The 27,808-nt window shown below is 35.5% G+C and overlaps 1 protein-coding gene across 4 annotated transcripts in view; it reads right to left on the bottom strand.

Moving 5' to 3' along the window:
• Window positions 1–27,667, bottom strand: part of ctnna2 (catenin (cadherin-associated protein), alpha 2) — a 489,293-nt gene extending 461,626 nt beyond the window's left edge. For 2 of the 4 annotated variants that reach the window (XM_058790110.1, XM_058790098.1), the window contains exons 1-2: window positions 27,398–27,667; window positions 3,642–3,748 (exon numbers count right to left, since the gene is read on the bottom strand). In XM_058790110.1, coding sequence (XP_058646093.1) covers window positions 3,642–3,743 — 102 coding nt within the window. In that variant the 5' untranslated portion in view covers window positions 3,744–3,748; window positions 27,398–27,667. The remainder of the gene's footprint in view (window positions 1–3,641; window positions 3,749–27,397) is intronic. The other 2 variants (XM_058790121.1, XM_058790056.1) reach the window with 2 other exon arrangements.
• Between the last annotated feature and the right edge of the window lie 141 nt (window positions 27,668–27,808).

The raw sequence follows: 27,808 nt of genomic DNA, 5'->3' as shown, positions 1-27,808 counted from the left end.
ATACACTAAACCAAGGTGGCTGAAACAAGATGATTACAGCACGTGTAATGTCAATCCCAAAACTTTATAGTCTGTGCATTACCTAAAAGTCACGATTCCCATTTTCTCTCCCAGAAGAAACAGGAGAGAGCTGTCTATGGTAGGGACTAATCTAATGTATAGAGAGGTCAAACCCAGCATCTGCACTCAGCCATCAATTAATGTTGTGAAGAGAAAAAAAGCTCCAGGTCTCTTTTTAATGGGAAGGTTTTATGGGAAGATATGCTTTTGTTTAATTAAAATCCAACACTTCATTAAGACAACTAATTCCTTCAGAAAGTCATAAAGACTGTAAAACAGCGATTTAATGACACATAATTGCTCAGAATACAGAAAATACTGCTTAATGGGAAATGTAATTTTCCTTCAGATAATAATGATCTCTGCTTTTTCTCCAAGGGAAAAAGATTGTATTTAAAAGTTTTGAGTCAGTAAGATTTCTTAAAATGTTTTTTGAGCCTCTTATGCTTACAAACCCTGCATTTATTTGATTAAACATACAGTTAAAACAGTAATATTGTGAAATATTATTGCAATTTAAAATAATTCAAATGTTTTATATATATATATATATATATATATAGGGTAAATGTACCTATTAAGCTCACCAAAATCTACATTGAGACATTTTTAGTGCACAAGATAATGGTTTCAGTACAAAAAGTTATGTTAAAATCAAATATTAATCTCTCACACAAAAATATTTTATTTTATTTTAAATGACAAAATTCAAAAAGTCTGGCTGTGCTTAATGGGTACATTTTTGTACCCTTTAAGCACACTCCTGTTCCCATTAAGCTCACATCATGTTTTATTAAAAATTATTGTCTTTGTTTTTAAAGAATAATTGTAAAAATATTTTTTTGTGAAGGTACAAAGTCAATCACACACACACACACACACACAAAAACAGAACACTAAATTCAAGTAACAAGTCGTTCAATTTGATCAGTTATATTCATAATGAAGTGTCATCTAAGCACATTGCAACATCTAGACTAGTCCACGTTCAGCTAAGTAACACATTCAAAAATCAAATAAAACAAACCAATAAAACATTTAATTCATGGGGATGAACACAGAAACTAGCCTCATTATGAAGCCTCTTATTAAATGGATGTCAACTTATCTATAATCTCTTATGGCTGGAATACACTACTCGATTTTTGCCCCGATTTTCCACAGATTTACAGTCTGGAAGAGTTGATGCTAGATGCCAACGATCAGAGCCAGTCTGCAGATTTGAGTCGACAGAATCCATAGAAAATCCATTTAATTTAAAGTGACAACCATCGGTTAATATTTGAAGTCTGTTTATGAAGTATTTACATAGACGCTCAATGTGGAGGAGCTTAAAGAGAGCACACTGAGCTTAATTGGAGCAGCAACAATTTTTAATACATTTCATGTAATATTTATTAAAATGACAGGATTTTTGCTAAATAAATAGTCTAGGTCAGTGCTTCCCAAACCTGTCCTGTAGGACCCCTAGCCCTGCACATTTTGTTTGTCTCCCTTATCAGACGCACCCAATTCATGACTTGCAGTGTCTACTAACAAGCTGATGAGTTGAATCAGGTGTCCTCCAGGACAGGTTTGGGAAGCACTGGTCTAGATCATGTATTAAGTTCATACATATTTTAATATGCACAACTATTATTAACAATATCTATAAAATTATACTTTTTCTTATTGATGTCACACTGAAGCTGTGTGATTTTCATAGTAGTGCACCCTTTAAGCTCACCTTAAAATAATATGAAATCTTTAAAAATTACAGCACTGTAAAACGACAGACCAGCAATAAACTGTCAATTTATAATATTATGGATGTAAAAGTAGAAGCCAGTAATGCCTGTGAAGTAATATGTTAGCGCAGCAGACAATCTTATACAGCTAGTCAGCTAACTGTGTTCTGTAGCATCTGCGCTATGTTGCTAAAACTATCTTTTGGATCTAATGTAATTATTTCCCACATCCAAGTTCCAGGTTATAATATGCAAAAGTCTGAACATTAATCTCTTAATTTAACAATAAGTAGTGAAACTTACCCAAAATAAAGGCATAAACATCTAAAAAACGCACATTTAAGGGGCTCCTCTTTTGGTGAAAGTTTTTAGACAGCTTTCAAAATGGCTGCAAGACAGTGTGAACACATGGAGACTCATATCTCAGTGTGCAATGATCTAATTGACTTGAAATTATAGGAGGTATATAGTAACAAACATATCAATTGGTTAAGACATGATGTAGGATAATAAATATTTTTTTCTTTTTATAATATAATCTCAAATTTGTAAGTGTGCTTAATGGGTACGTGAAGTTAAAAAATACAGTATCAGGCATTAGTATCACATGATCCTTCAGAAATAGTTCTAATATGCAGATTTTGTGTTCAAGAAAATCTTTTGTTCGATTATTTTTGAAAACATCCATGTATGCAGTGTAATATTTTAGTAAAAAAACAATACTACTTTTATTCAGGACTGTTTGATTAACAGAAAGTTACAAAAACAGCATTTACTTGAAACAATTTCTCAATGTAAAAGCCTATACGGTAATTTTACTGCTGAATAAAAGTATTTATTTGATAAATAATAATAAATTCTTACAGACCCCAAACTTTGAATGGTTTCCCCTCTCAGTACATGGCAGATATACAAACAATAAAACACTGGATACACTTGACTGAACGTATGTTTATCTTGATATATCTCAGGACTAAAGAAAGCAGTTCTAATTGAAGATTTGTTCTTCATTTTGATCACTACATAATTCCCAGTTGTGATATGACGACTATTATTCTAACATGTGAGAAATAGCAAAAACAAAGACTAAGCAGGTGCGTCCAAACGTTTCACTGATGGTATGAAAGTCTAAAAAGTTTGCTTGTTTGTTCATTTGCAAACTTTGCTCAGTATTTTAAGCCCAACAAGATATACCCCAAGGCACAAGAGAACAAAGAAAAAAAACGAAGTCTAAAATGTGATTCCTGCTGTGAGCTCTGGAGTTCTGGAGACAATGTACAGTGTAACATCCAGCATCTGAGTACAACCTATATTCAGACAATTTCTGACAAGGTCTTCAAACTCTTTTTTACATTGACCAACTTCAAAATCCTAGAAAACTTTACCAGTTGAAGCAAACATGCCATTAATGACATTATGATAATAATGGATATATTGATTTTGAATGCTCAAGACTCAATTTGTGAAGCTCAACAGGAGACAACAACTTGTAAAGTTAACTACACTGTAAAAAGTGATAAGTTGACTTAACTTTAAAAAATTGAGGAAACCCATTGCCTTAAAATTTTTAAGTAAATGATCATTTAAAAAAATAAGTGAAGTGAATTGTCAAGTTCACTTAACTTTTTTTATTTTATTTACTTGTTTTATTTACTTTGTTTTATTATTATTTACTTAATAATTTTAAGGCAACGGGTTTCCTCAATTTTTTTAAGTTAAGTCAACTTATCACTTTTTACAGTGTAGTTAGACTGACATTTTGAATCTTCTTGCTACTTTTGCTTGCCAAAACCACGCCCATTCCTAAGACTGCAAAGAAGAAACCGCTGTGTTAATCTAACGAGAAGACATTACCTGTGTGACCAACGGCTCCAGCAACCTCTCCACAGTCAGCGTGCGAATCTCAAGACTCTTGGGGTCCCATTTTAGCAGGATTGGGGACGTAGCACTCGTCATGTTTACTGTGGAAAGAAAATGAGGGGAGTGAATATTTGAAAGGATGAAAGAGATGTTAAAAACAAAGAATGACAGTTTAATAGGATGATAAAAGGAAAAAGGTGCAGACATCACAGACTCAGTTATCTGTTTCATGCTTCATGACTTTCCTAACCAAATCAAAGGCCGGTGAGCCTCCCGCACATCTATTATTAAAGCCAGAAAAGCTTCTTCATTGAAAAGTCTTTAAATGTTGCACATCAATCACACTAAAACGCTAAAATTGAGACTATAAAATATTGACACACCGCATTACATTAAAAGCTAATGACTTCAGAATGAGTCTTAATGTGGGATCCAGACATTGTTGTGCAAGTCAGACTGTATTATCTCACTTTTAATGAGGAAAACAAACACACAGACTAGAGGGATCATAATATATTACCCAGAAAGTGATATACATTTCTCAAGTATTAATTATGAACCTAAAACTGTCACAAAGTTCTCAAACTTCACAAACTTTTAAATTAATTTGGTATCTGAGTTCCTAGATATCGCATACCTTTGGTAAAATAACTGAAGATTTACAGTATTCATTTATTGAATCTATCTATCTATCTATCTAGATTCCAGAAAAGTTGGGACGTTTTGTGAAATGCTATAAAATCAAGAATATGCTATCTGTTCATTCTCTTTAATCTTCATTTGACTAAAGTACAAAGAAGAAAAAAATCAGTGTTTTTACTGAACAATGTTTAAAGTGCTGTTTACATTCACTTACAGTAAGACATATTTGACTGTGTTTTCACATTTATATCTTACCAAGAAGGGCATTTTGAGATGCTGCTACATTAAAGTGATGTGTGAGCTTGTGCATGAAGTCATGATGATTTCTTTAAATGTCATAATAAGGTCAAAAGTCACTTTAGAATCAGCTACTGAAAAAAAAATAAAAATGGGAGAACTCACAAACTACAATCCCACCTCCCATGATGCCTAGGTTAGTGACTATTAACTTTTTAATTAGTAGTGGGGCTCCTTTAACGTAGGCGTTTTCAATCATATTGTCATTCACTGGAGCACTGGCCTAGATTCCCTCCTGCATCGTCAGATCCCGCATTCCAGATACTCATTACAAAAAACATATGTACGTACGAAGCCCAGCTCTAGGCCCTTTGAACACCGGTAATGTAAGCAGGTGGTTCCTGATTAAGGTAGACATCTGAGGTACACGATCAGGCCTGCATAGCAGGAGGGAGGAAAGTTTACCTGACTGAGTGGAAACTTACAAGTAAAAAGCCTTCAAGCTGTGAGCGAATGTGGATAAAAGAGTGTGAGAGAGTGTGCGATTTCACTCAGAAACAACTTTTACAGAGGTGTTTTGTTTGTGTTTTTTTTTTTTGCTTTTTTTTTTTTTGAGTGTTCCATTTCACCTCTGTAACAGAATTGTTCAGAAATACTTCTGATGTTGCATTCATGAATCGGTGTGTTTGAACAAATCTTTAGAAAGAATGATTCATTCAATAGAAATTATAGAAGCTTTGCAATAATGATTAAAGATGTACATATTCATTTATGTTTTTTCAAAAAGAAATCTGATTCTATTTCAGCTATTTCATTTTTTTTTCCAGTTCACATGGCACAATATGAACTCTATGCTATTGTGATAAATCGAGATATGAAATTACACACAAAAAGACAATCTTGCATAATTTATAAGGTACTTAAAATAAAATGTCACACTGTATTCGAGTTTTTTCCCCTCTTCATAAAGATTTAACAAAGTATTTGACAATGCTCCAGAGTAGCATCACATGATGTTGAACAGATTAAAATGTATTATTTTCCAAAAACTGGCAACAAGAAAGTTGGCTTGAACTTTTTTCATTGAATAAAATGTGTTTTTCAATCTCCTTGACACACATTGGAGCAGTCTGGTGTGAGAAGAATCAGCATGAGATCAAACCATCATCTGCTGTTTGCTCCAGTCAGAGTTCCTCACTTGTCAGTGAGCTACACACACATCACCATTCTTTTGTGCTCAAACTGTGTCTTGCACTTCCTCTTTTCTGATGTAGCTGTCAGTGAATCCTCAAGAGAGGCTCCTGAAAGTCTCAGTCGCCATGTCAAACACTCCCTAAAGCACAGTGTCAAACACACACTCCAGAGTCCTGCACAACAGACTTAACAGCTATTAAACCACATCTTTGAGACCTCTCCTGCTCAGTATGTCAATTTTACTCCTTAGAAATTTGTGTGACCATTTACACTTCAACACTTAAAAATAAAGTGGGTAGCACCTTAATGTTCAACAAAAACCTTCTTATCAAGAACCATATTTTCTGCACTAGGGTTCTTGAATTGGCCATAAGTTTCCTTGGAGATTAAAAAAGCCATTTATGTTGTACATTATAAGCTTTGGATCACCATGCTTAGTTTCTGGGTCCTTAAAAAGATTAATTAAAAATAATCAAAAAAAGGATTTGGTAATTTGGTCCACAGCAGGAAAGAAACCTTAAAAAAAACTTAAAACTAAGTGGTAAGCCCATACATAGTCAGGACATCAAAATAAAAAAGGAGAACAAAACACTTCCCATATTTTAGTTGCACACTATTGACAAAAATAAATTAAAAAACACCTTAAATATGCAAGTTACATGATATCCTAAACAGTATTTAAAACATTAAATAATATGAATAGTCCATAAATTATGAAAATTTTATTTAAAAACAAATGGTCTTAAAGTTGGTATAATTTTAATATAATTTTATACATGATTCTGTGGTTTTAAAAATAGCTAAAATGTTGTTTTTGCTAATTAAAATGTTATATTCATTGACTAAAATAAGAATACATAAGTTTTAATAAGAATAAAATGAATTAAAATAAATGAAAATTACACAAAATATTGGCAAAATTTACAGAGTTCATGGTAATATTCATAAATTTGATGATTGGATAGTTAAATTTCTAATGACTTTTGAACAGTAAACAATTGTGGTAATGGTCATCTGATGTCCAATATAAATGTGGGTCCTGTAACAAAATCAGGAAAGAAAGACAGAGAGAAAGCAAGCAAGAAAGAAAGAATTAATGAATGAATGCTATTTGTATAAAGTAAAATGTAGCATCAGGTTTAGCAGTTCACTTTATGGCATTAAAACAAAAAATAAAAATAAAAAAAACTCCAAGAACACACTGAAATAGACTTCACAATTATTTGTAGCAAAAGAAAAAAAGGGGTTATTTTCACAGTGAGCTGACCAGTATATCACACAGCCAACTCCAGTAAAGCGCGCCGGAAGCAAGCTGTGCAATATCTATTTCAGTTCCATTATCACCGAATAATGCTTCAATTATCCCACGGAAATGGGAAGAGGAATAATTACGCTATTTGTGCCTGGTTGCCAGGATGATAATAACAGCAGTCATAATGAGGAGCGCAAAATGGCAAAAACGAGAAACTTTCACGAATGCATTTTCTACACACTGGAGTCAGGATGGGTCAGAAGGCTGATTGGTTCAGACCCATTAGCTTTCATGTGCAGAAACAGTCATGTTAACCGGGAAACTGCCACAAAGACAAGGCAAGGCTTTACAGTTGACATGATAACACATGCGTTTGTGTTGCCAATTGATTTATTTCTGTTCGGTTTAATTCCGTACACAACATGCCCATATAATTGCTTTTATTACAACATCAAAATTTGCTGTGAAAAGCTTTCAAATGAAGATACAGTAATTCAAAGACATTATATTGTGACAGGGGAGTAAAACATTAAGTAGACAGACATTACAAAAAAAGACAATAAATTGGTTGTTGTATTTCATATCATCAAACATAAGCCATTTATCATAGCTGACCTACAGTTCACAGCAATCCATTTAGTAAATCTGGCTTAAATAGGAAAATATCCTTTTTTATGCAATTTACATATGGGTCAGAGGGGATGATTAATTGCATTTTATCACATTACTTTTTAAAAATTTAATCACACTAGATTAACAAATCAAACTGGCAGCCCACATATAAACAGCGATAAACGTCTTGACTGCAAACCTGTGATGCCGTGTGACGCTTAAACAGTAGAGAGGATTAAAGACAGCTCAATCAGGCCAGACTCATCATGACCCCATCACACACAGACACACACACACACACACACACACACACCTTTAAGCAGACTAAAGCCAGCACAGCCATTTTTGACCTCTTTTGTCCAGTCCAACTCCTCAAGCTGACCTCAATATGCCGGTGCTACTATCTTTTGAGAAGTGTGTTTATGTATGAGACTGAGAAAGAGAGACAGTGCAGACATAAACGATATGAAAATTAATGAAAAATGTCATCAACTTTATGTGTTTGTGCATTTGAGAGAATACATGAGGACACCGGTTCACTGCAAATACCAAAGGACATCTGATTCTGTTTTGCATATTCATGCCTCACATCCTAAATTTAAACCCTGAGCCTAAACTTCTTTGCAGCCAAAGATCCTGCCCTGGAGCGCTGAAGATTAAAGCTTAGATTATCCCACGCTAAAAATAATAAACAAGTGCCTACCATTAAAGCCCTAAAAATCTTCTGTATTTCTAATAAAAAAACAGGAAGAAGAAAAAGTAGAAGGAGAAGAAAATATAGCCCTTTTTACTGATATGGGACCAGTTTCCCTCCCACAACTGAAAGTAAATTGACTGAAGGTGTCAGATCAGCTGGTCTCAAATCAGCTCAAATCAGAAAATATTTCTATTTTGAATAAATGCTGTTCTTTTCAGATTTTAATTGATTAAAGAATCCTGAAAAAGTATCAGGTTCCAAAAAATAAAAATAAAAATAAAAATAAAAATAATATATATATATATATATATATATATATATATATATATATATATATATATATATATATATATATATATATATATATATATATATATATATTAAGCAGCACAACTATTTCCAACATTGATAATAAATCAGTATATTAGAATGATTTCTGAAGGATCATGTCATACTGACGACTGGAGTAATGGCTGATGAAAATTCTGCTTTGCATTAAAGAAATAAATTAAAATATTAAAGTATATAAAAAAAAAACTTAAAAAAACATTATTTTAAATTGTAAAAAAAATATTCCACACTATTACTGTTTTTATATTTTTGATCACATGCAGCCTTGATGAGCAGAAGAGACTTATTTAAAAACATTAAAAATCCTACTGATCCCAAACTTTTGAATGCCAGTGTGTGTGTGTGTTTATATATATATATATATATATATATATATATATATATATATATATATATATATATATATATATATATATATATATATATATATATATATATATATATACTAGTGCTGTCAATCGATTAAAATTTTTATCGCGTTAATCACAGTCATGGGCTGTGATTAGTCATGATTAATCGCAAATTTAAAATACTAGGATTTACCTGTAAATGTGTTGAAAAAGAAATGCATGGCAACCTAGTTTAAGGAAACAGAACCTTTCACACCTCAGCCAGGTATGAGACGTAATCCTTATTATTCTTTTATCATTATTATTTTGTTTTTATTCAGCCATAAATCGACCTTTAAACTGGCGATAAAACGTTTACCAAGCCACATCGCTTCAATCCCAGTATACATTTACCCAACTATTATCAAAAGTATTTCTAAATAAATACAACAAAACATTTCTTGCGACCTTACGTGAAGTATTATAATAAAATGCATTATGAAGAAGAATTGGACCGGTTCTGCAGCTGCATTAGAGCTAATATTAGCATCATGCTTCATAAGACAATTTATAAGATTAATAGTACACTTTTTCTCAGAACTCACTTCAAACCACCATCGAGTGTTTGTAATAACTTTTCTTAATAATTGGAATGCACAATGAAAATACATGATTTCTGAAAATTGTTAAAAACTGAGTTATCTGTTTTTGCAAATTAACACTTCATATATATATGAATCAATCAAACTGCAGCTGGGTTATTTTGATTACGTTTAAAAAACAACTAAAAAATACAGCTAACTAACACAATAAAAACATGATAGCATAATAAAAAACTAGATTTTTGAAAAAAATAAAATAAAATAAATATATATATATATTTGTCAACATACAACATAATAGGAAAAAGCGTCGCAGAGAAATAAATAAATAAATAAAATAGGCCTGTAGGTTGTACAAAAATTGTAGCCTATTTGTTATTTTTATTCGTCTTGTCAAAATACTAAATTCGTTTAACATTTTGCTGTCAACACAGTAGGAAAACTGTCGCAGAGAGAAAAAAACGACATCTGTCATTTAAATTTATAAGCAAAATTTGAACAAAACCGTTGGCTTGTAGACATTGCGAAATGAAATCACTTTTTAACGTCCCTGAGAAGAATGTCCGAGTCAGACTTGCCTGACGTGGGTTTCTTAGCAGTAAACTGACCATTTTCCAGTCCAAGTTGAACGTCCTTCAAGGACAGCGCATCCACACTTTGCTTTGACATCCTTATTCTGCTCTGTCACTCATCACAACCTGCCTGTTCTGTCTGAGGGCTGTTATGCACATGCTGCGCACACAGACGGCACAATAAAATACATGAAACGGAAAGCACGGGTCCGTGCGTGCAGCGTGTGAGCAATAAGAGTGAGTAAAGCGCAGATATGCTGTTCTAAAAGGACGTTGGGAACGGGATATTGTTAGACTCCCATTCAAATTACACCAGAGTTACCGGCCGCTACCGATGCAGACCTCTAGCTTCCTCCTGCAAATACCTTGCAAAAAAAGTGCGGTGATGACGGTGATGACCTCAACACCGCAGTCGGCATCTCATTACCGCGGTGATGCGGTAATGCGGTAATCGTCACAGCCCTAAGTGACACTGACCGTAGCCAAATGCAAAAATAGTGAAAAACAGTCAGAAAAAAACAGTTGACTTGATGCTATACTCTGATTAAAAAGTGTTCCTTTAATTTTTTGAGCAGTGTATATATACATATTTTATTTTAAACTACTCGATGTGCTGTCTGAATGACTAATTAACTAGTTAGCGGAGCATTAAAGGGCATGAAGTTAGAGACAAAACTTCTCTGAGAGGGTTTTAGCTTGCTGCTGACAGTATAATTACCGTTCGGCTGTTAACATGCTAAAGCATAGCTCTCTGTCAGCAAACTAAAACCGGATGAAGTCTGGTCTGCACTACAGTAGGTGGTAGCAGTGAAACTGGTGTCAAACCAAGAATGTTCTTGTGCAGTTCACTTGGAATTTGGCTGTTGGCGGGAAGGACTTTGTTCCATGCTGAGGAGGAGGACAAGAGGGCATATGTGACAGGGAGCAACTTAAACCCCCTGTGCCATTTCATACTACATTTTCCTTCCACCTTTTAAACCAACCCTAATCTCTCCAGTCATTAGTTTATCTGTTGATTCCTTCCTCCACAAACTGTGCTTTTTTTCCTTGCCATAGGGGCAGAGGAGAGCAAGAGGGGACTGAGAGAGATGGAGAAAGAGAGAGAGGAGGATAAAATGACAAAGTAGAGGACAAGAGGAAACGCAGCAGAGGGAAACAAATGAAAAGAGAGACTGAGAGAGAGAGAAGTGGATATAACAGGAAGGGGAGGTGGGATGGAGAAGTATGACAGAGAGAGGGAGAGAGAGAGATGGCCCAGAATAAAGAAAGCACACAGAGCAGATAAACGGTGACAGTCACATTACAGCGGAAGTCTCTGGAACATGTCAGTGGCTGATGGTGAGATGCCCACAAGGACAAAAGGCACTGCAGCACTCAAAAATAAGATTTATTTTTCTGCTTTAGTTTACTTGCCTTTGGCTTTATTTTCTGGGCATTATTTTTAAATGAATAAATAAACGATAATTAAATAAATTGTAATCACATTCATAAGCCATGGTGTGTGTGTGTGTGTGCAGGGCCAGATTTATGCATAGGCATTCTAGGCACGTGCCTAGGGGGGCCCAAACACAATGAAAAGATATATAATATTTTTGTTATACTATGGGCTATCTACAAAAGAAAAAGAACCCAAACCCCAGAAGACATCGAGAAAATAAATATAACAAACAATAGGGTAAAAAATGACAAACTATTTCCATGTCTTGCACCTTTTTTATGTACGGAAATCGTGCTTTCTTTCTCCCGTTCTCTCACAGGCACGCACACACGCGGAGACACAGACAGAAACATGTTGACAGCACTGCCCCTTGAATTTATCAATAAAATAGTTTTGCAGCTGAAAAGCTACATGACATTTCTCAGTAGCGATGTTCTTGAAGCAGTTAAACTTAAAGATTCTCTATTAGTAGACGCTGCTGCTGAACGCTGCTGTAATTCACACGCGCTTAATCGCTCTCTCTCTCTCTCGCTCTCTCTCTCTCTAATAACTGCATTAGCCTGCATATAATTGGCTCAAGCCTCTGTTATTAAACTCTAAAATGACATTTTGTAATTTGCAACGGAAGGTTTGGGATGATGTGCGTAAAAAATTAGTTCAACACACACGAGATTTCAGGATGGAAACATGACAGATGTCTTGAAACAAATCATCTGAACAATGTCTTGATGTGTGATTGTGACTCCAGGCCATTAGAGAAATAATGCACTCCCGAAGCAGTAATGTGGCCACGACGCCGGAGCCTATTAATAGAATGGTCTTTCTCAGTTCTCAAACAAATTAAGAAATATGACATTTGATTTTTATTGACTGAAAGCAAGCACTTATTGCAATAGAAAACACTGTAACTGTCAGACTGTGTCTCAGCGTCTTGTGTTTCCCCTCCTCTTGTGACCTTATTTGGAGTTCCTGTCCTAGTTTATGTCATCATTAGTTAATTCGTCCCCAGCCCTGTGTTGTTAATTATCTCGTCTCCCTTGTATTCTTAAGCCCTGTGTTTCCTAGTCTGAGTTTCGGTCTTGAATGTCTATGTTGTCATTGTGTATGTCAATATGGTTATTGTAAATAAAGTCTTTCGTCCAGAAGTTCCTACGTCTCCCTGGCGTCAACAACGTGACAGTAGACTGAACCAACACAGAAAGGATGGAGTTCGCCGCCAGCTTCTCCGTCCTCATCCAGCGTGATCTCCCCTTCTACGAGTTTGCGGGGGAGTTCTGTAAATTGCCCCTCGCAAGTGCCCGCCAGTGCCTGCCTCTAGCAAATGCTCCCCAGTGTCTCCGCTGGTCCCGTCCAGCCCTCCTGCGTCTCCGCTGGTCCCGTCCAGCTCCGCGCTTCCAGAGCGCCTCCCAGTGCCTGCGCCACGAAGGCGCCTCCCTATCTCCGCGCTTCCAGAGCGCCCCCAAGAGTCTGCACTTCCAGAGCGCCCCCCAGTGCCTGCGCCACGAAGGTGCCTCCCTATCTCTGCGCTGCCAGAGCGCCGCCAAGAGCCCGTGCTGCCAGAGCGCCCCCAAGAGCCTACTCCCCCTGATCGCCAGCCCAAAACTACCTCAAAAATCCCCAAGAACATTTTGGAGGGGGGTAGTAGAGCTCCTGCCGAGGCTGGGGCCGAGGTCTCGGAGGCAGACCCGCCATGGCCTCCCGAGTCCCCAGATCTGCCCTGGAGGCCGTCCATCCCAGTACTCTGCCCCTTGAGGCCTCCAGAGCGCCCACCCCCCCTCCCCGTTGGATGTTGTACGGTGTGGGATGCGCCTTTTGGGAGGGGGGGGTAGTGTCTCGGAGGCAGACCCGCCATGACCTCCTGAGTCGAATTACACTGGCGTCAACAACGTGACAGTAACGGGTTCCATTGATTACGAAATATTTTTGTTTGGTGGGGTGGTAATATTAGGCCTATATATTGGGGGGCCCAAAAATTTGCTTTGCCTGTGTCATGATAAGAGGTAAATTATATATTTACCAAAAAAAAAATACTAGAATTTACAGAAAATACTTTATTTTATTTTTCATGCCAATATTTTTACTGAATGAATGAACTGTATTGAAGTCATTATGGTATAATTTTTTCATTAAATATTCACCAAAAAATAAAATAAATAAATAATAATAATAATAGTCGAATGTACAGCAAATACTTTATTGTGCTTTACAATAATTAAAACAAATGTACAGCTGCCAAATGGAACTTACTGAAACTCTTTTATGGCATAAAGTGCAAAATATTTCTGATTGGATAATAATTTCTACCCATTCTAACTGATGCTTCTAAAACTTCTATTATTGCAATTTAGTATTTAATTATTTATTAAAAAATATATCATTATGACAATTAAATATAAAATAAAATGATTTAACAGCCATATTTTCATTTTTTATTATTTATTTATTTTATTTTATTTTTACATTATTAAAAGAATAATAATAATAATAAAATAAAAATCAAATGTCAAATGTTGATTCATTAACCACTGGAATTAATTCAGTAGTCTGATTCACTGAATAATTCTTCAGACTAATTGACAGGTAAACTCTGGCATTTGTGATTATCTTTGAATGATTCATTAAATTAACCTGACTGGCCCAGAACTCTCGCACACTTTTAGCCATCATTAAATTTGCACCCACTCTATAATTACATGGTGACAATTTCACAATTCTTCTGAGATTTACAACCCCAAATTTCTTTCTCCCGACCGTTACTCTGCATCTTACAAATGATAGGACTATCAAGTATAAATCTCCATGTGGCTGATCTCTCCTGAAGGGATTACTCATTAATGGTATGGGTGGCTTGTTTTTGCTGAGAGCAGCTCTCTTAAAATAGTCCTGACCACAGATAAACAACTGGTATGCAATGCAATAAAGTCATTACCGACACAGGTGCAAAAAAAATCTGCACTGCCTTTCTTCTGCTCAACAGTGTGTATATATACTTAAGAGGCAAGCAGAAGCTCCAAGGAAAATAAATTATATTGATAAGACTAACTGATAATAATCTTGATCTGTTACTCACACACATCTAAACTTAGAATAAACCTTTATTTGTTTATGTCACAGGAGAGCCAGACCAGGCACAGCACAGACTGGACTGCCACTACAACAAATGCACATTCCTTATCAGCCCACATTCTAACAAACCCTCGTGAAATTCCAACTGGACCGGCAACATTTCAGAACTATATCACCATGACATCATTGTTTGAAATACCATTTGTCTTTCAAATATTCAGTAACATGCAAGAGTGGAAACTCATGGCTAGCAGACTCTCTCACACTGATACAATATCTTTAAATGTTAGTAGGGACTAATATGGCCATTTTTATTTATGGGAATGCAAGTACATGTCGGTATTAAACTAATCAGAAAAAACTGTCACATAAAAACCAAATTGGTAATACTGTATATTACAGATGGCCCTTTCCTTTCTAATTGGCCAGTTTGGGACCAAATTAATGAATTCTTAATTTAATCCTTAAACAAATTGCAGCTAGAGAAATAGAAATCATATTTTACCTGAGCTGTTAATGTGAGTTTACAGTCTGAACTTAAGAGATAAAGAGGCTGTGTACCACAAAATAATGACAAGAAAACATGTCTCTCTGTTTAGTTTTTTTATCAGGCTGCATGAAAAAAACAAACAGGCCTATACAGTGCCAGCAGTGTAGTCTGATTAACAAAAAAATGGCTCTTAAAAAACGGTTCTTTAACGAATCTTTCAAGAGGATTCACAAACTCAGCACTTACTGTACCACTTTGAATCAGTCTGATAAACCATCCACTAAATTAACTCACTGAATCAGAGCTGTTCCTGAATTAACATCTGATCTGCAAAATATTGTATGTCTCAAAAATAAAGTCTTTTTTTAGTTAGTTTAGACATGGAAAATAGTGCTTATTGCATCCTCTAAATGTGATAAAGGCTAAAGTCAGTTGGATAAACATGCAGCAGGCCAGTCAGACTAACAAGCCCACAGACCAAACTAACACACAGATTTCTTTTCAAAAGAGGATTGTGAGCAAACGGTCCATCTGATTCACTAATCCTCATTCAGACAGAGAATGAGCTTTGGGCTCTGTTTTGTTTCAGGCCGAGCAGACGCACAGATGCTCCCAAGGCCCGCAGTAACCACCACCATTATCAACAGAGCATTGTCTACAATCTCAGATGAAACGCAGAAAGAAATTACGACTGGTCTTGTTTGCTCTGCCTCAAGACAGTTGTTATACCGATCCAGAAAATATTCCTTTGTGATCATTTCAGTTCTGGACAATGTGTAAAACTTCTGCAAGGCAAGCATTGGACTTAAATGCATCTTCCCTGTCAAAACAGCTAAGGCCAACATGAATTTCCAGGCTGGTTTATGAATAACTGTTAGACAACCGTGATAAATTGTATTATCGTTATTATTATTAATTATAATTATCAATAAATATTTCCCGTCTTGGTGATAAGAGAATTCAAAAACATTAAAATAATGAAATTCCATTCAACATTTTGTAGATAATTGTCAATGTGTTTTTTTTTTGTGTGTTTTTTTGATAAATTTTAAGAAATGTAACATTAAATTTGCTTCGCACAGTATTTTAAAAGGAAATACATTAAAATAATAGGCCAGAGACCTGAAACATCACAAGCTCGCTTTGATGTAACAGTAAGTAGCTGAAGTATAGTAGCTGTGCAATGCATCAAAAATAGAAGTCCATTAACTGAAGGTCTACGTAATGCAATTGGGCACTTGCAGTATAGACATCTCCATTAATTACAATGGGAGCAATCTGATGATGTCATAATGGCCTTTGTATATCTAACCTGTCTGCTTTGACTGTAAACTATTATTTTGCTGCTTTGCAAGCACTGATATTTCCTTAAGGATATGCAAATCAAATTACCTTCTGCTTTACATAACAACCAATTATTGAGATCATGGAATAATATGAAAAGCTCTCATTACAGGACTATGGCGGTGAAGATCAGCCAACTCAGAACTGCTGTTTATAAGAAGCTCAGTCACAATGGATAGTCCCACCACTCCACTTATCCCACTCAAACACCCAATTCCCACTCCACACATCTTTCTCTACCTTACTCTCTTACAAAATCATGCACAAAAGCACTCAATACTGCAGTCCTCTCTCTTTCACAGTACCTTGCTGTTTACCCAGATTAAGTCAAAGCTCAAATTGAGGCTAATACCTAGATAAACACATGCAGTCATGTAAAACAAGGTCAGGACAAGCAGCACAGACTAGTGCTTCCCTTAAAATATTACTATAAAGCACTGTATCTCATAATGAAATTCCTTAAAAAAAAAAATCCTTGCTCAGTGATTCGAGACGGTTTCACTGATCACACTGACCATTAGCTTCACATCTCTGTTCCCCAGCAGTTTAAAAGCAGCCTCAGCCAAAAGAGTGTTCATGTGTGTGTCTTTCAAAGTATACTCCGTTTATTTTGCTAAACAAAAAACAAGATATTTTGAAGAATGCTGGTAACTAAACAGTTGCAGGTCCCCATTGACTTCCAAAACTACTATGGAATTGAATGGGGACCAGCAACTTTTTCGTTACCAACGTTCTTCAAAATATTTTATGTTCAACAGAACAAAGAAACATACAGGTCTGATACAGCTTAAGGTTGAATGACAGAATTGTAATTCCAACCCTTCAGATTTAACATTCTTAAAACTACACTTACATACTTTCAAAAGGACTATGAAATAAATGCATGCAAATAACCATAAAAAAGGTTAACCCAAAAATGAACATTTAGCCATTATTTACTCACTTTCATGGCATCCCATTTCGATGTGCTGTATGCTATACAGATTTTATGTGATCTATTCCTTCAAGAAAAGACTCTTCATTATAGAGCAGGGAAAGCTCTTTCCATTTTAGATGGCTGTTATTAGCTTCCGCTCCAAATATTGCTTATTTCTTCGTTTCTTGAAGAGGCATAGAGATAACAAACAGGTCTGAGCTAAATGGATGAGGGAATTTCTCACTTATTGCTCTCCGGTGACAAATGACGTGCACAAAAATTCCAACTTTTTATAGCGTTTCATTGCAAAACAAACTGACAACAGCAGCAATAGTCAAATTACTCTCAGCAGCAATTGCCTCTGGAGCTGAAGCTAATAATGTTCGGGCCTACTATTTCTGGGAAAGGTAAATGAGCACTGACAGCTAATTTCAGCATTTGTGAGGAAAACTGTTTGAGGATTAGTTCACACACAAAAATGACAAATCTTTAATTTGCTCATCCTCATGTTGTTCCAAACCCATCTGACTTTCTTTCGTCTATGGAAAATGAAAGTAGGAATTTTGTACTGGTTGCTCTTTTCAATGCAATAATGATAAATGGGACCTAGAGCTTTCAAGCTTCAAAAATGACTCCAAAGCACCATATGAATACCGTACCATATTACTAGTCTTCTGAAGTCATAGCTTTGAGTGAACAAGCTGCAATTTCATTTTTCACGAATGATTTTCTTCTCCAGTAAGCTACAATCACTAAAACCAGATCAGTGAGTCTTTGAATCGGATTGAGAATTGATTCTGATTCCCAAACAAATCATTAAGTGAGGTTTTGTGAACGTATTTCATTTAAAGACGCACCAAAATAAGCTAGTGCAGAATTTTCAGTGAATAATGACTTTAATTTTGCTCAGTTCCTAATACAAACTTGACTTCAAAAGACTTGAAATATAATGCAAAAGTTTTATACAGTGCAAAAAGAATGATACTTTAATTCAAAACAGAATACATTTAAGTTTGTTAGATGTTGAAATGAAAATCTTGATGCCATGTTCCTGTGCAATTCAGTAAATTGCTTTAATGCACAGGCAAATAAGATCTGTCCTTGGTTTGATTACAGATATATTGCATGAAGATGCCAATGAGAAAAACGGTCTATTTCGAAGATTAATGTTCAGACATGAAATAGGATTGTTGTTTCACTCACAGTGCTAAATTTCCCAGCATACTGAGCATAAAAAGCAGATGTCTAAAAATTATATTTGCGAGTAGCTGATATTGTTTAAGGCCACAACTAGGCCGAAAAATCAATTGCGTTTATAGTCAAAGCGACAACGCGCCCATCAGAGGGGAATCCTAATAATAATGGAACAAAGTAAAGCGTGCAGTTTTATAGATGTTCTTAAATTACAGGTCACGGTGACTTCTACAGTCCTATTGATTTCCCTCAGTAATAGAACTCAAGCCAGCCAGGAGGGGGAGTGACCATCTGTCCAATGCTGCGACTGCTGACACCTCAAAAGGAGGTAAATGGGCTCAGCCTGCCTAAAACACCCTGATGTATGAAGACTGGTGGTCACTTCCATACCTGAGTGCTTTAAACGCTAATAGTGGAGCTAAAACATTCATTGACCCCCTCACAGATTTTGGCTTAGGTAACCAAAGTTAATTAAGAATGTTAATTAATGTTAAAAATCTCAAAGACAGAAGGTCAGAGAAGCATTTGGAAAAAAAAAAAAACAAGAGTGAGTAAAGCTAGAGGAAAAGGACATATCTAAAAGACGATGAAGGACAGCTCAGTGTAATATACTGTGCTCCAACACACACTGAAGAAGTATTTGTGCTATAGAATTTCCCTCAGGGGTGCTGAATGCATAGGAAGAAAATGGAGAGGAGAAAGTAGGCTGAAGTAAAGAAAATAGGTACAGAGTAGGAAAACTACAGTTAGCATTTTCTTGAGTAGGGCTTTTTTTTTTCCTGACTTGAAGAGAAAAGTAGTAATAATTGCATCTTATTCTGGACAAAAAAGAGAGAATGAATAAGGCCTTGTTTACTGGTATTAAGATTAGTTTTCGTTGATCCCATCACAAGTGAAAGAAGCAAAATATAGGTTAAAAACGTTGCCTAAAACATTGAGCTTTCCACTTTCAAACATTCCCAGTGGTAATTGAAAATGCATGACACAAAATAACTTTCAAAGTGTAGACGCTCATGTGGTTGAATGAGTTCAAACAGCCTCAATCAATCAATCAATCAATCAATCAATTAATCAATCAATCAATCGATAAACTGAACCTACTTAAGTTTTTTTTTTGGGCTACACTTTATTTTAAGGTGTCCTTGTTACAGTGTAATTATATATTTAAGTCCTGAGTAACATTAATTAACTACATGTACTTACTACTGTATATGGTTAGGGTTTGGATCAGGGTTTGGCTTAGGGTTACTGGCATGTAATTATGCATAATTAATTGTTATTATAATAGTAAGTACATGTAAAAATGTAACAAGTGTAACAAATAAAGTGTTACCTTTTTTATGTTGTGAATAAAAAGTGCACCAAAACAAACGATTCAAACTTTGGTGATTATGGTCGAAATGCCATATGCCATATGCTTTCTTTATCCTTTTAATTCACTTCCTAACCCGATCGCTGGTAATCTGTGTAACATGGGTTTGTTCATTCAACAGAATTTATACACCGCACTCAGCGCTCTCGCAAAAGGGACGTCAAGTGTGAAAAAAATAAGCGGGGAACAGCAAAATGGAAAAATAAGTATGAATATGTGTAAAGTAGGGTTATAAATTAAGTACTGTACCATGGTGCGATGTCAGTACAATATTTAACACGAGCAACTGCTGCTATTCATGAAAAAGTAATTCTGCAAAATAAGATCAGAGTTTTTTTTTTTATTTAATGAGATAATATAATAAGTTAATAGAACTGATGAGTTATTATACAAATATCAGTAAATTTCAGTATGAAATGTCACAGACATTAAAACTTCTATAATAGTAATAATAATAATAATAATTTTATTATTATTATTATTATTTACAATAAATATTATTAGTGCAGAGAAGGAACCCACAACAAAAAATGATGATACAGAAAAATGAAAAGGTGGAGGGAAAGAGAGAGAGACTGCAAGAGGAGAAAGATGACTCCTACAACGACTCCTCCATACCTTACATTGGGATGTTGTTTGCGGTTTGGAGAAAGAAGGGAACTGAAGAAAGCAGGAGGAACAGATGAAGCTAAAGAAGAGAAGGATAAATTGATGCAGTCTAAAAAAGCTTTTGTTGACTTATCACAGTCACACATGCTCGAGAAAGAAAATTGAGACCAGTTTTGCCAGTGCCCTTTAAAAGTCTTCAGGGAGATGCTGTGACAAAACTGGTCAGATAAAAAATAGCTTTCTGAATGCTAAAGTGCGTTGAGAAATAACTTTTTCTTTTCACAAAATGAATCGGAAAAACAGAGAATAAAATATCAAATAAAAGTGTCAAAAGTTTTAAAATACTTTGAGCATCAAGTGCTGTTTGCAATCTATCATAAATTGTGATTTGTTTGTGTTGCTTAAGTTATATCCCGCAGCATCATTGCCTCAGTTACTTCTGCAGCGCTGCAGGCAGTCGCTCGCACCGTCTCCAAACTCAAAGGCGCCGCTGTTTGCAAACGAGAAGATCAGAGAAGTGGCTTCTTGCTCAGCATTCCTCAGAAAAATATAGACAGTATTGTTGCCTTCTTCTCAGAAAATGCTAATGCAGACTTTTAAAAAGCAACTGTGTCTCCAGGTAGACGCTGCCCTTTTGCACTGACCCACCATCATCATGCTTTCCTCAAATTCTCCAAGCATATGTTTCTCGGAAGACCGATCACAACTGACAACAAGAAGAGCTGCACATACAGTAAAAGCCTAATGCATTGGTGGCTACATTAATGACACAAAGCCAAGTAACGACTTTTTTCCCATTAAAGACTTTTGAAAATATCAGTGGCAATAGGACAATATAAAAATCAATACATCTAAACTAGGAATACTGATATAAAAATATTAGTGTACTGTGCTGAAAATCATTTAAAATTGTCCTAATATGGTTCTTGTTTATTTCTCATTATGCTATTATCACCAAATCTTGAATTCAATCTTTTTTTTTTTATCAACTTTCTTTCAATTAGCACATTTAGTATTCCTATTTGGAACTGACTGGTCGCAGAGCTTTGCACCTTTTACCTTCACTCAAAAAACTGAGATGAATAAACTCCGGTCAATGAGGCCTACGATCAATCATTTCCAAAAAGACATACAAAACCTATGCTATCTGAAAGAAAACAAGTTTATACAAAGATTGAGTCCAAGAGTTGCTAATAATATAGCATAATGATAAATATATAAGCAATTTTTTGACTGGGAGCACCATAAGTGTAGAAAAAGGTGGGGAAAAATACCCCCCAAAAGTACAGAAATTATCAAAAGGTTTTTGGAAGCTGCGTGAGAGCAAAATCAGTTGGCTTCAGTCCAATGCAATAATATTAATTATCATTTTCGGGAAAAAAATTTAATAAATAAAATAAAAAATCATCTCTTGGTCAAGATGACCGGAATACAACATGAGGGTTAAGAATGTTGGGAAAAAATGCAATGCTGGATGACAAGGCATAAAAGTACTTGTTTGAAACTTTAAATCAACAAGAACAATGTTTCTGTCTGAAGCAATTTGTCATTTCTAGGCCTCTGTACAGCACACCTGACACCAGTTTAATGCATCCTCTTTTATAAATGGATGAGAATACGATCAAGATGAGTACAGAGAACAACTTCTACATGAAACCTGATGGGGAACTTCCATGAACAATAGCTACATCTGCATCCCAATAGGCAGCGCACAATGTATTTGGGCACATTAGCTTTGATGTAAATGGGTGTTTCAAGTCTTTCCACATTAGTCACTGCTAACATTACTCCCATTACTTAGATTATAGTGCATAAGCTTGTGAGTTCATAATGTCAGCAAAGAATAAGTGGGAATATTCATGAAATATGGTCTGTGGCATATGCTCAAAATAATACATTAAACATTTGCTCTTAATTAAATAAAGGTAGAGGTAAGACAAAACAATGTCTTAGATCTAGGCCATTACAAAGGGCTAATTCTGCCTAGTTCATCCTTTGAAACAAGTCTCATTTCAACATTACACTTTATACTTCACAGTACTTGTCCTTCGGGTCTTTTTCTATGCATCACTGGAAAGGCCCTCCTAACTTTTAACTGTGACAATAAAAGTTTAATCAAAGGCAGTTTCACCTCTTTATTTAAAGGCTTTTCTGAAAACAGCTTTATGGGCACATTTATAAGCAGATTCACAAACAGAAAAGCAATTAACTTAATGAATTATTCTGAAACTGCAAACAAATGCTGCTGATAAAATCTAAACAAATGTTTACCATTTCAAACCTGTTTAAAATAAACCAAAGACAGGTCTAGAAATATTTTACTTACAGAGACTTTATTTATTTTATTTATTTTTTTTTTGAGTAAAATATAGTCTCTGTATACATTTAAAAAGTACTTGCACATTTACACTAGCATTAAACATTTTGGGGGGTTTTATTCTGCTCACCAAGGCTGAATTTATTTGATTAAAAATACAGCAAAACAGCAATATTGTGAAATATTATTATATTTTAAAAGAAATGTTTTCTATTTGAATGTATTTTAAAATGTATTTTATTTAATGAAATTTTAGCAGCATTACTCCAGTCTTCAGTGGCACATGTTTCTTCAAAAATCATTCTAATATGATGATTTGATGCGCAAGAAACCCCCTTTTTTATTGTCAATGCTGAAAACAGTTGTGCTGCTTATGGGAACAGTGATACATTATTACATGATTCTTTGATGATTAGAAAGTTCAAAAACAGCATTTATTTGAAATAGAAATGTTTTTGGAAAAGTATAAGTGTATTTACCGACACCTATTGATTATTTAATATGTGCTCGATCAATAAAAAAATATTTTCTTTAATGAATAACTGACATATAAATAAAAAAATATTTTAGAGAAGAGAGATCACACAAGATTTTATCACACCTTCTTTATATTTTCCTAATTTTACTTAACTGCAGTAACAGTTACACATCAACTAGTATCAAGATAACTCTCATATGTTTTGTCTTAATTTTGAACAGCATATTTATTTGTTCTATATTAATGCGTTTCCTATAAACATTGGTAACCATAGTAACATACAGTTACAGTTGAATAGTAATACAGACGAAAATAACTGTCATTTTTATCGTTCCGGTCAAATATTGCAGCGCAAATATTATTAACATCTTTAATATGTGAATACTGGGAAATGACCATGGCATAAACGGCATAAAATGGCATAAAATGACCATGCACTTCGCGGAGGCACTGCGTCGGGTGGTTCTTCGCCTCCACCTCGTGCATTCAAATCGCTTAATGCACAACTAGCCGTTAATTATCCCTTACATATATAATAACAAAAAAAAAAAAAAAAAACTTAAACATTCTGCTTTAAATAAATGTGGCACAAGCACACGTTTCAAGACAATGTTTTCACATTCATACATATACTGCAAAAAGTGGATGGATGCACAGACAGACCAACAAGTCACTTTCAAGTGTGGTTTCATAAGACGACAAGTGCTGTATAAATGTTTGCACACATTAGAATCAACAGTCTGAACAATGCATGCTAGGATTTTTCCTGTCATTCAGTGCAGTGAGCGCACCTTCACATCGGAAAGACTCTCTGTCTAGCTGGGTGCTTTATTACTGCTTGTTTGTCTTAGCAAACAGAGCCCCTCGCCTCAGCCTGGAGACACCATAGCGACCAGATTCGCTGAGATCACGCACACAGGGTGTCCAAAAGAGCTGACACAGGGCAAATCTGCTCTCCTAGTACTCACTATAAAGCACATTATTTATTTGTAATGCCAGTCGATTTGAGTATTATAAAAGCAGATAAAGAACTTGCTTTTGAGTGAAATTGTTGCTATCGGCCTACTGTATACGAAACATAATAAATAATGTGCATATAGAATATCAGTGTCATATTACATGAAAACAGAAAGCATGTGACCCTTTAAAAACACTGTGTGACTTACAGTGCTGAGAAAAGCTCTGACATGATCGTGGAGGCTGTAATAGTGTTGCACACCCCTGTCAATCAAACGCTCGACTTCTAAATAGAGCCTCACTGTTGCCCTTTCACACCCATTTGGTTTCTGCTTACGGCTACTGTTACAACTCTGTACGAGATGGAAACCTCTACACTGCGAGTGAGCAAATAAAACACTACCATTATGATCAAGGAAGCTGTCTAAACAGTCAGCTTCATTGATTAGAATGGGAACATTCCAGCTTGTGGCTTCACTAGCGGTATAAACAGGGTGTTACAATATGCTGTTGACTGCGAGGGACAGGGTGCATTAAAATGTTTTGTTGTTACACATTGACTGATCCGATGGAAATCTAGTGCTCACAAGTACTCTTACAAACCTATATCATTATAAGAAATTCACCAAAGAAATGACATGTCTGTTTAGGATTTGTATTATGCAACTTTCAATACACAAACCCATTGAATCCCAATGACAACATTTGAGAAAACTTTACTTTTGAGTTTGAAGATCGTAGAATGTTAACTATAAATAAATGCAGACTGTCTTGATTTCATGTGAACATTTTTGCTTGGCTGTTGTGAAGTGTCACATGACAAGAAATAGGAAGCAAGTAAACCATCATAATAGAGACGTTTAAACAAAAAACATTCAATTAGGCTATTTGATTATTTGTAACTTCCTACTGGGTCTCGTTGACCAACTGAGACATTTTTTACTCTGTAGGCTCCCACTGGTTCCAATTATGACCAGGAATAAAATACTTTAACAAGCCTCAAAAATAAATAAATAAATAAATAACACATGCGGTTTGATTAATTGAGCTATCCTAGGAGTAAAATCACTTAGTGGAACATAAATGCGATAAAATGAAAAACTTTCTACAGTATGTTTACCTTGGCATAAGGTGTAACAATTCACAACAACTGCTTTTGCACAGGGATTGTTTTACAATTATAGAGTCACAACATAGAGTTTAGATAAGCTAAACATGCATTATACAACATTTCTAACAGCTTGCCCTTTCTTTTACATTCAGATGCAGCATGTTATCAACAATTATACAGTTTACGTTCAGTTTATGGTCTGAAAGTAAGCAGGGCTCAAAGCAAAAATGACACTAAATGTGACAAAATGTCTTGTACTTATTGTGCAAATTTCATTTTTGAATATTGCATTTGTTATGTATTTAATCAAATGTATCCATAGGTTTGGATAGTATATTTAATTGGCCTATCTGATTCGTGTGAGCAAATTGCGATAACAGCATGTGAATAATACAATGACTTTCAGGGAGTCGAATAATTTAAAGAAATTTAATTTTTGCCATTTACACCACTAGCACAAAAAAAAGGTAGTTGTGAAATGTAAATTTACAATTAAGTGATCCCTCTGACAGTAGATGGCATGCTTTGTCGACACACTCCCCGGAACACAAAGGAAGGCACATATGCAATGTACTGTTGTTATGATTATATCCTTTGGCGAAGGCAACTTCTGTGCGCTAACTCTAAATATAACTATTATGATAATTACCGTATAATAGTCCACACCAACACACAATATATTATTCTGTTTATTAAAAATATGCACAGCTTTAAATGATCAAACTCTGTAAAGTTGGTGGATTGTGATTGGCTGGCAATGGTTTTTTGTTGTTTGTTTATCAGTTGGAAAAAATCATTCTGAAAATGATTCCAAACATATCGTTCCTCAGTGTTACTATCATTAGCTGCAATGTGGACTTCCCTATTCTCACAGAATTAGAACGATAATTAAAATGTTATGGTTATCGTTACAGTTATCCTTAGTGTGAAAGAACCTTTAGTGTCTATTTGGCAACAAGTGAAAATATGTGTTTTGATTTGTAAATATATATATATATATATTTTTTTTTTGTCAATAATGCAGTCTTTTAATGTCATGATGAAATACATACAATTCATCAACCTTTTGTTCGACGAGCTTTTGGGGTTTGAATATAATTTAGGATCTGGCACACCTGCCACAAAAACCCAGACCACCTTTAACTCGCAGCCTGCAACTGGAAAATTTGGCATAAATTTGATGACACACAGTACTATGTTTTATATATTCCTTTATTTATTTATTTCTGAAACCCATATCCTCATAAACGTAGAGAAAGAAAAAAAAAAAAGCTATAAAAATCGATTCCGGGCCAAATACCATTTTATATTCAAATGAAAGTTAATTTTCTAACACTGGGTTTCATCCAGCAACAAGAACCGACAAAATATCTCAATGTCATGAAGTCTAAAGTTGTATCTTATTATAAAACTTTAATATTTACTTCTTATAAACGTACAGATCCTAAAAGTCTTTGCAACCTATCATTTAAATATAAAATCGTGCACAATAGTAATAGCAGACAAAGAATAACGGGACATTTAAGACGGGAGGCGCTCCGACAATGAGGATGGAAGGTGTCTACAGACCGCAGTTAGTCGAAACGATGCTTTTTATTATTACAATACACCATGCGTATGCGAAACAACGCCCGTTACCACGCGTATAATATTCCGCTATTTTTCTGTTAAAAGCAAACCTTTCTTTAACATAATATGAGCTGGTTAGCCGGTATGCTAGCAGGCTGCAGATGGGAGGCACTGGCCATCACCTCGGTGCTGGAATAACTGTAGATTTATACAGCTGAGGGATGCATTAGACAGTCGCTTCAGGGGGGTTTACCTATGTATCTTTCATCTCATATCAGAATTTTTTTCCCCTAGTTTAAATCCTTATAATCAGCCCAATAAGGCTAGGATGCACAAGCCTCGCCTTTCTGACACATCTAATAACGGTTTGCTTGTTCCAAAGTGGCTTCCATAGATCCTACCTTCAGTGATGACAGCCCCGGTACAGGAACAAAACACTTCCGAGGAAATACGATGCTGCGATTTATTTCCAAACTGACGGCTTTCCAAACCTAGCCAGTAAGTTTAAACAGCCCAGAAAATCCGCCGGCTCGCCTCTGAAGTGATGGAAGCAGAATGAATCCACGCGTTGCTGTGGGTATCTAGGAAATGCTCGTCTCTCTGCCGCTCCCTGCCAAATAATGACCCCTCCCACCGAATCCCCAGCCACACACACGACAGGTGCTGAGTATGCGCTCTCCCTTCTTGCTAAATAGTGAGCCGCGCGGAGGCTCTGTACTGCGCCTGCGCTGTGAACGCAACGCGGAGAGAAAGAGCGCAGCCTGGGATGGGCGGGGCGAAGATGCTGCTGCTGCTGCGCATCTTTGTTAAAT

The sequence above is a fragment of the Onychostoma macrolepis genome, chromosome 01, assembly GCF_012432095.1.
Source record: "Onychostoma macrolepis isolate SWU-2019 chromosome 01, ASM1243209v1, whole genome shotgun sequence".
Classification (NCBI taxonomy): Eukaryota; Metazoa; Chordata; class Actinopteri; order Cypriniformes; family Cyprinidae; genus Onychostoma; species Onychostoma macrolepis.
The sequence above is the reverse complement of the archived record's forward strand: the minus strand, read 5'-3'. Positions and strand labels throughout refer to the sequence as shown.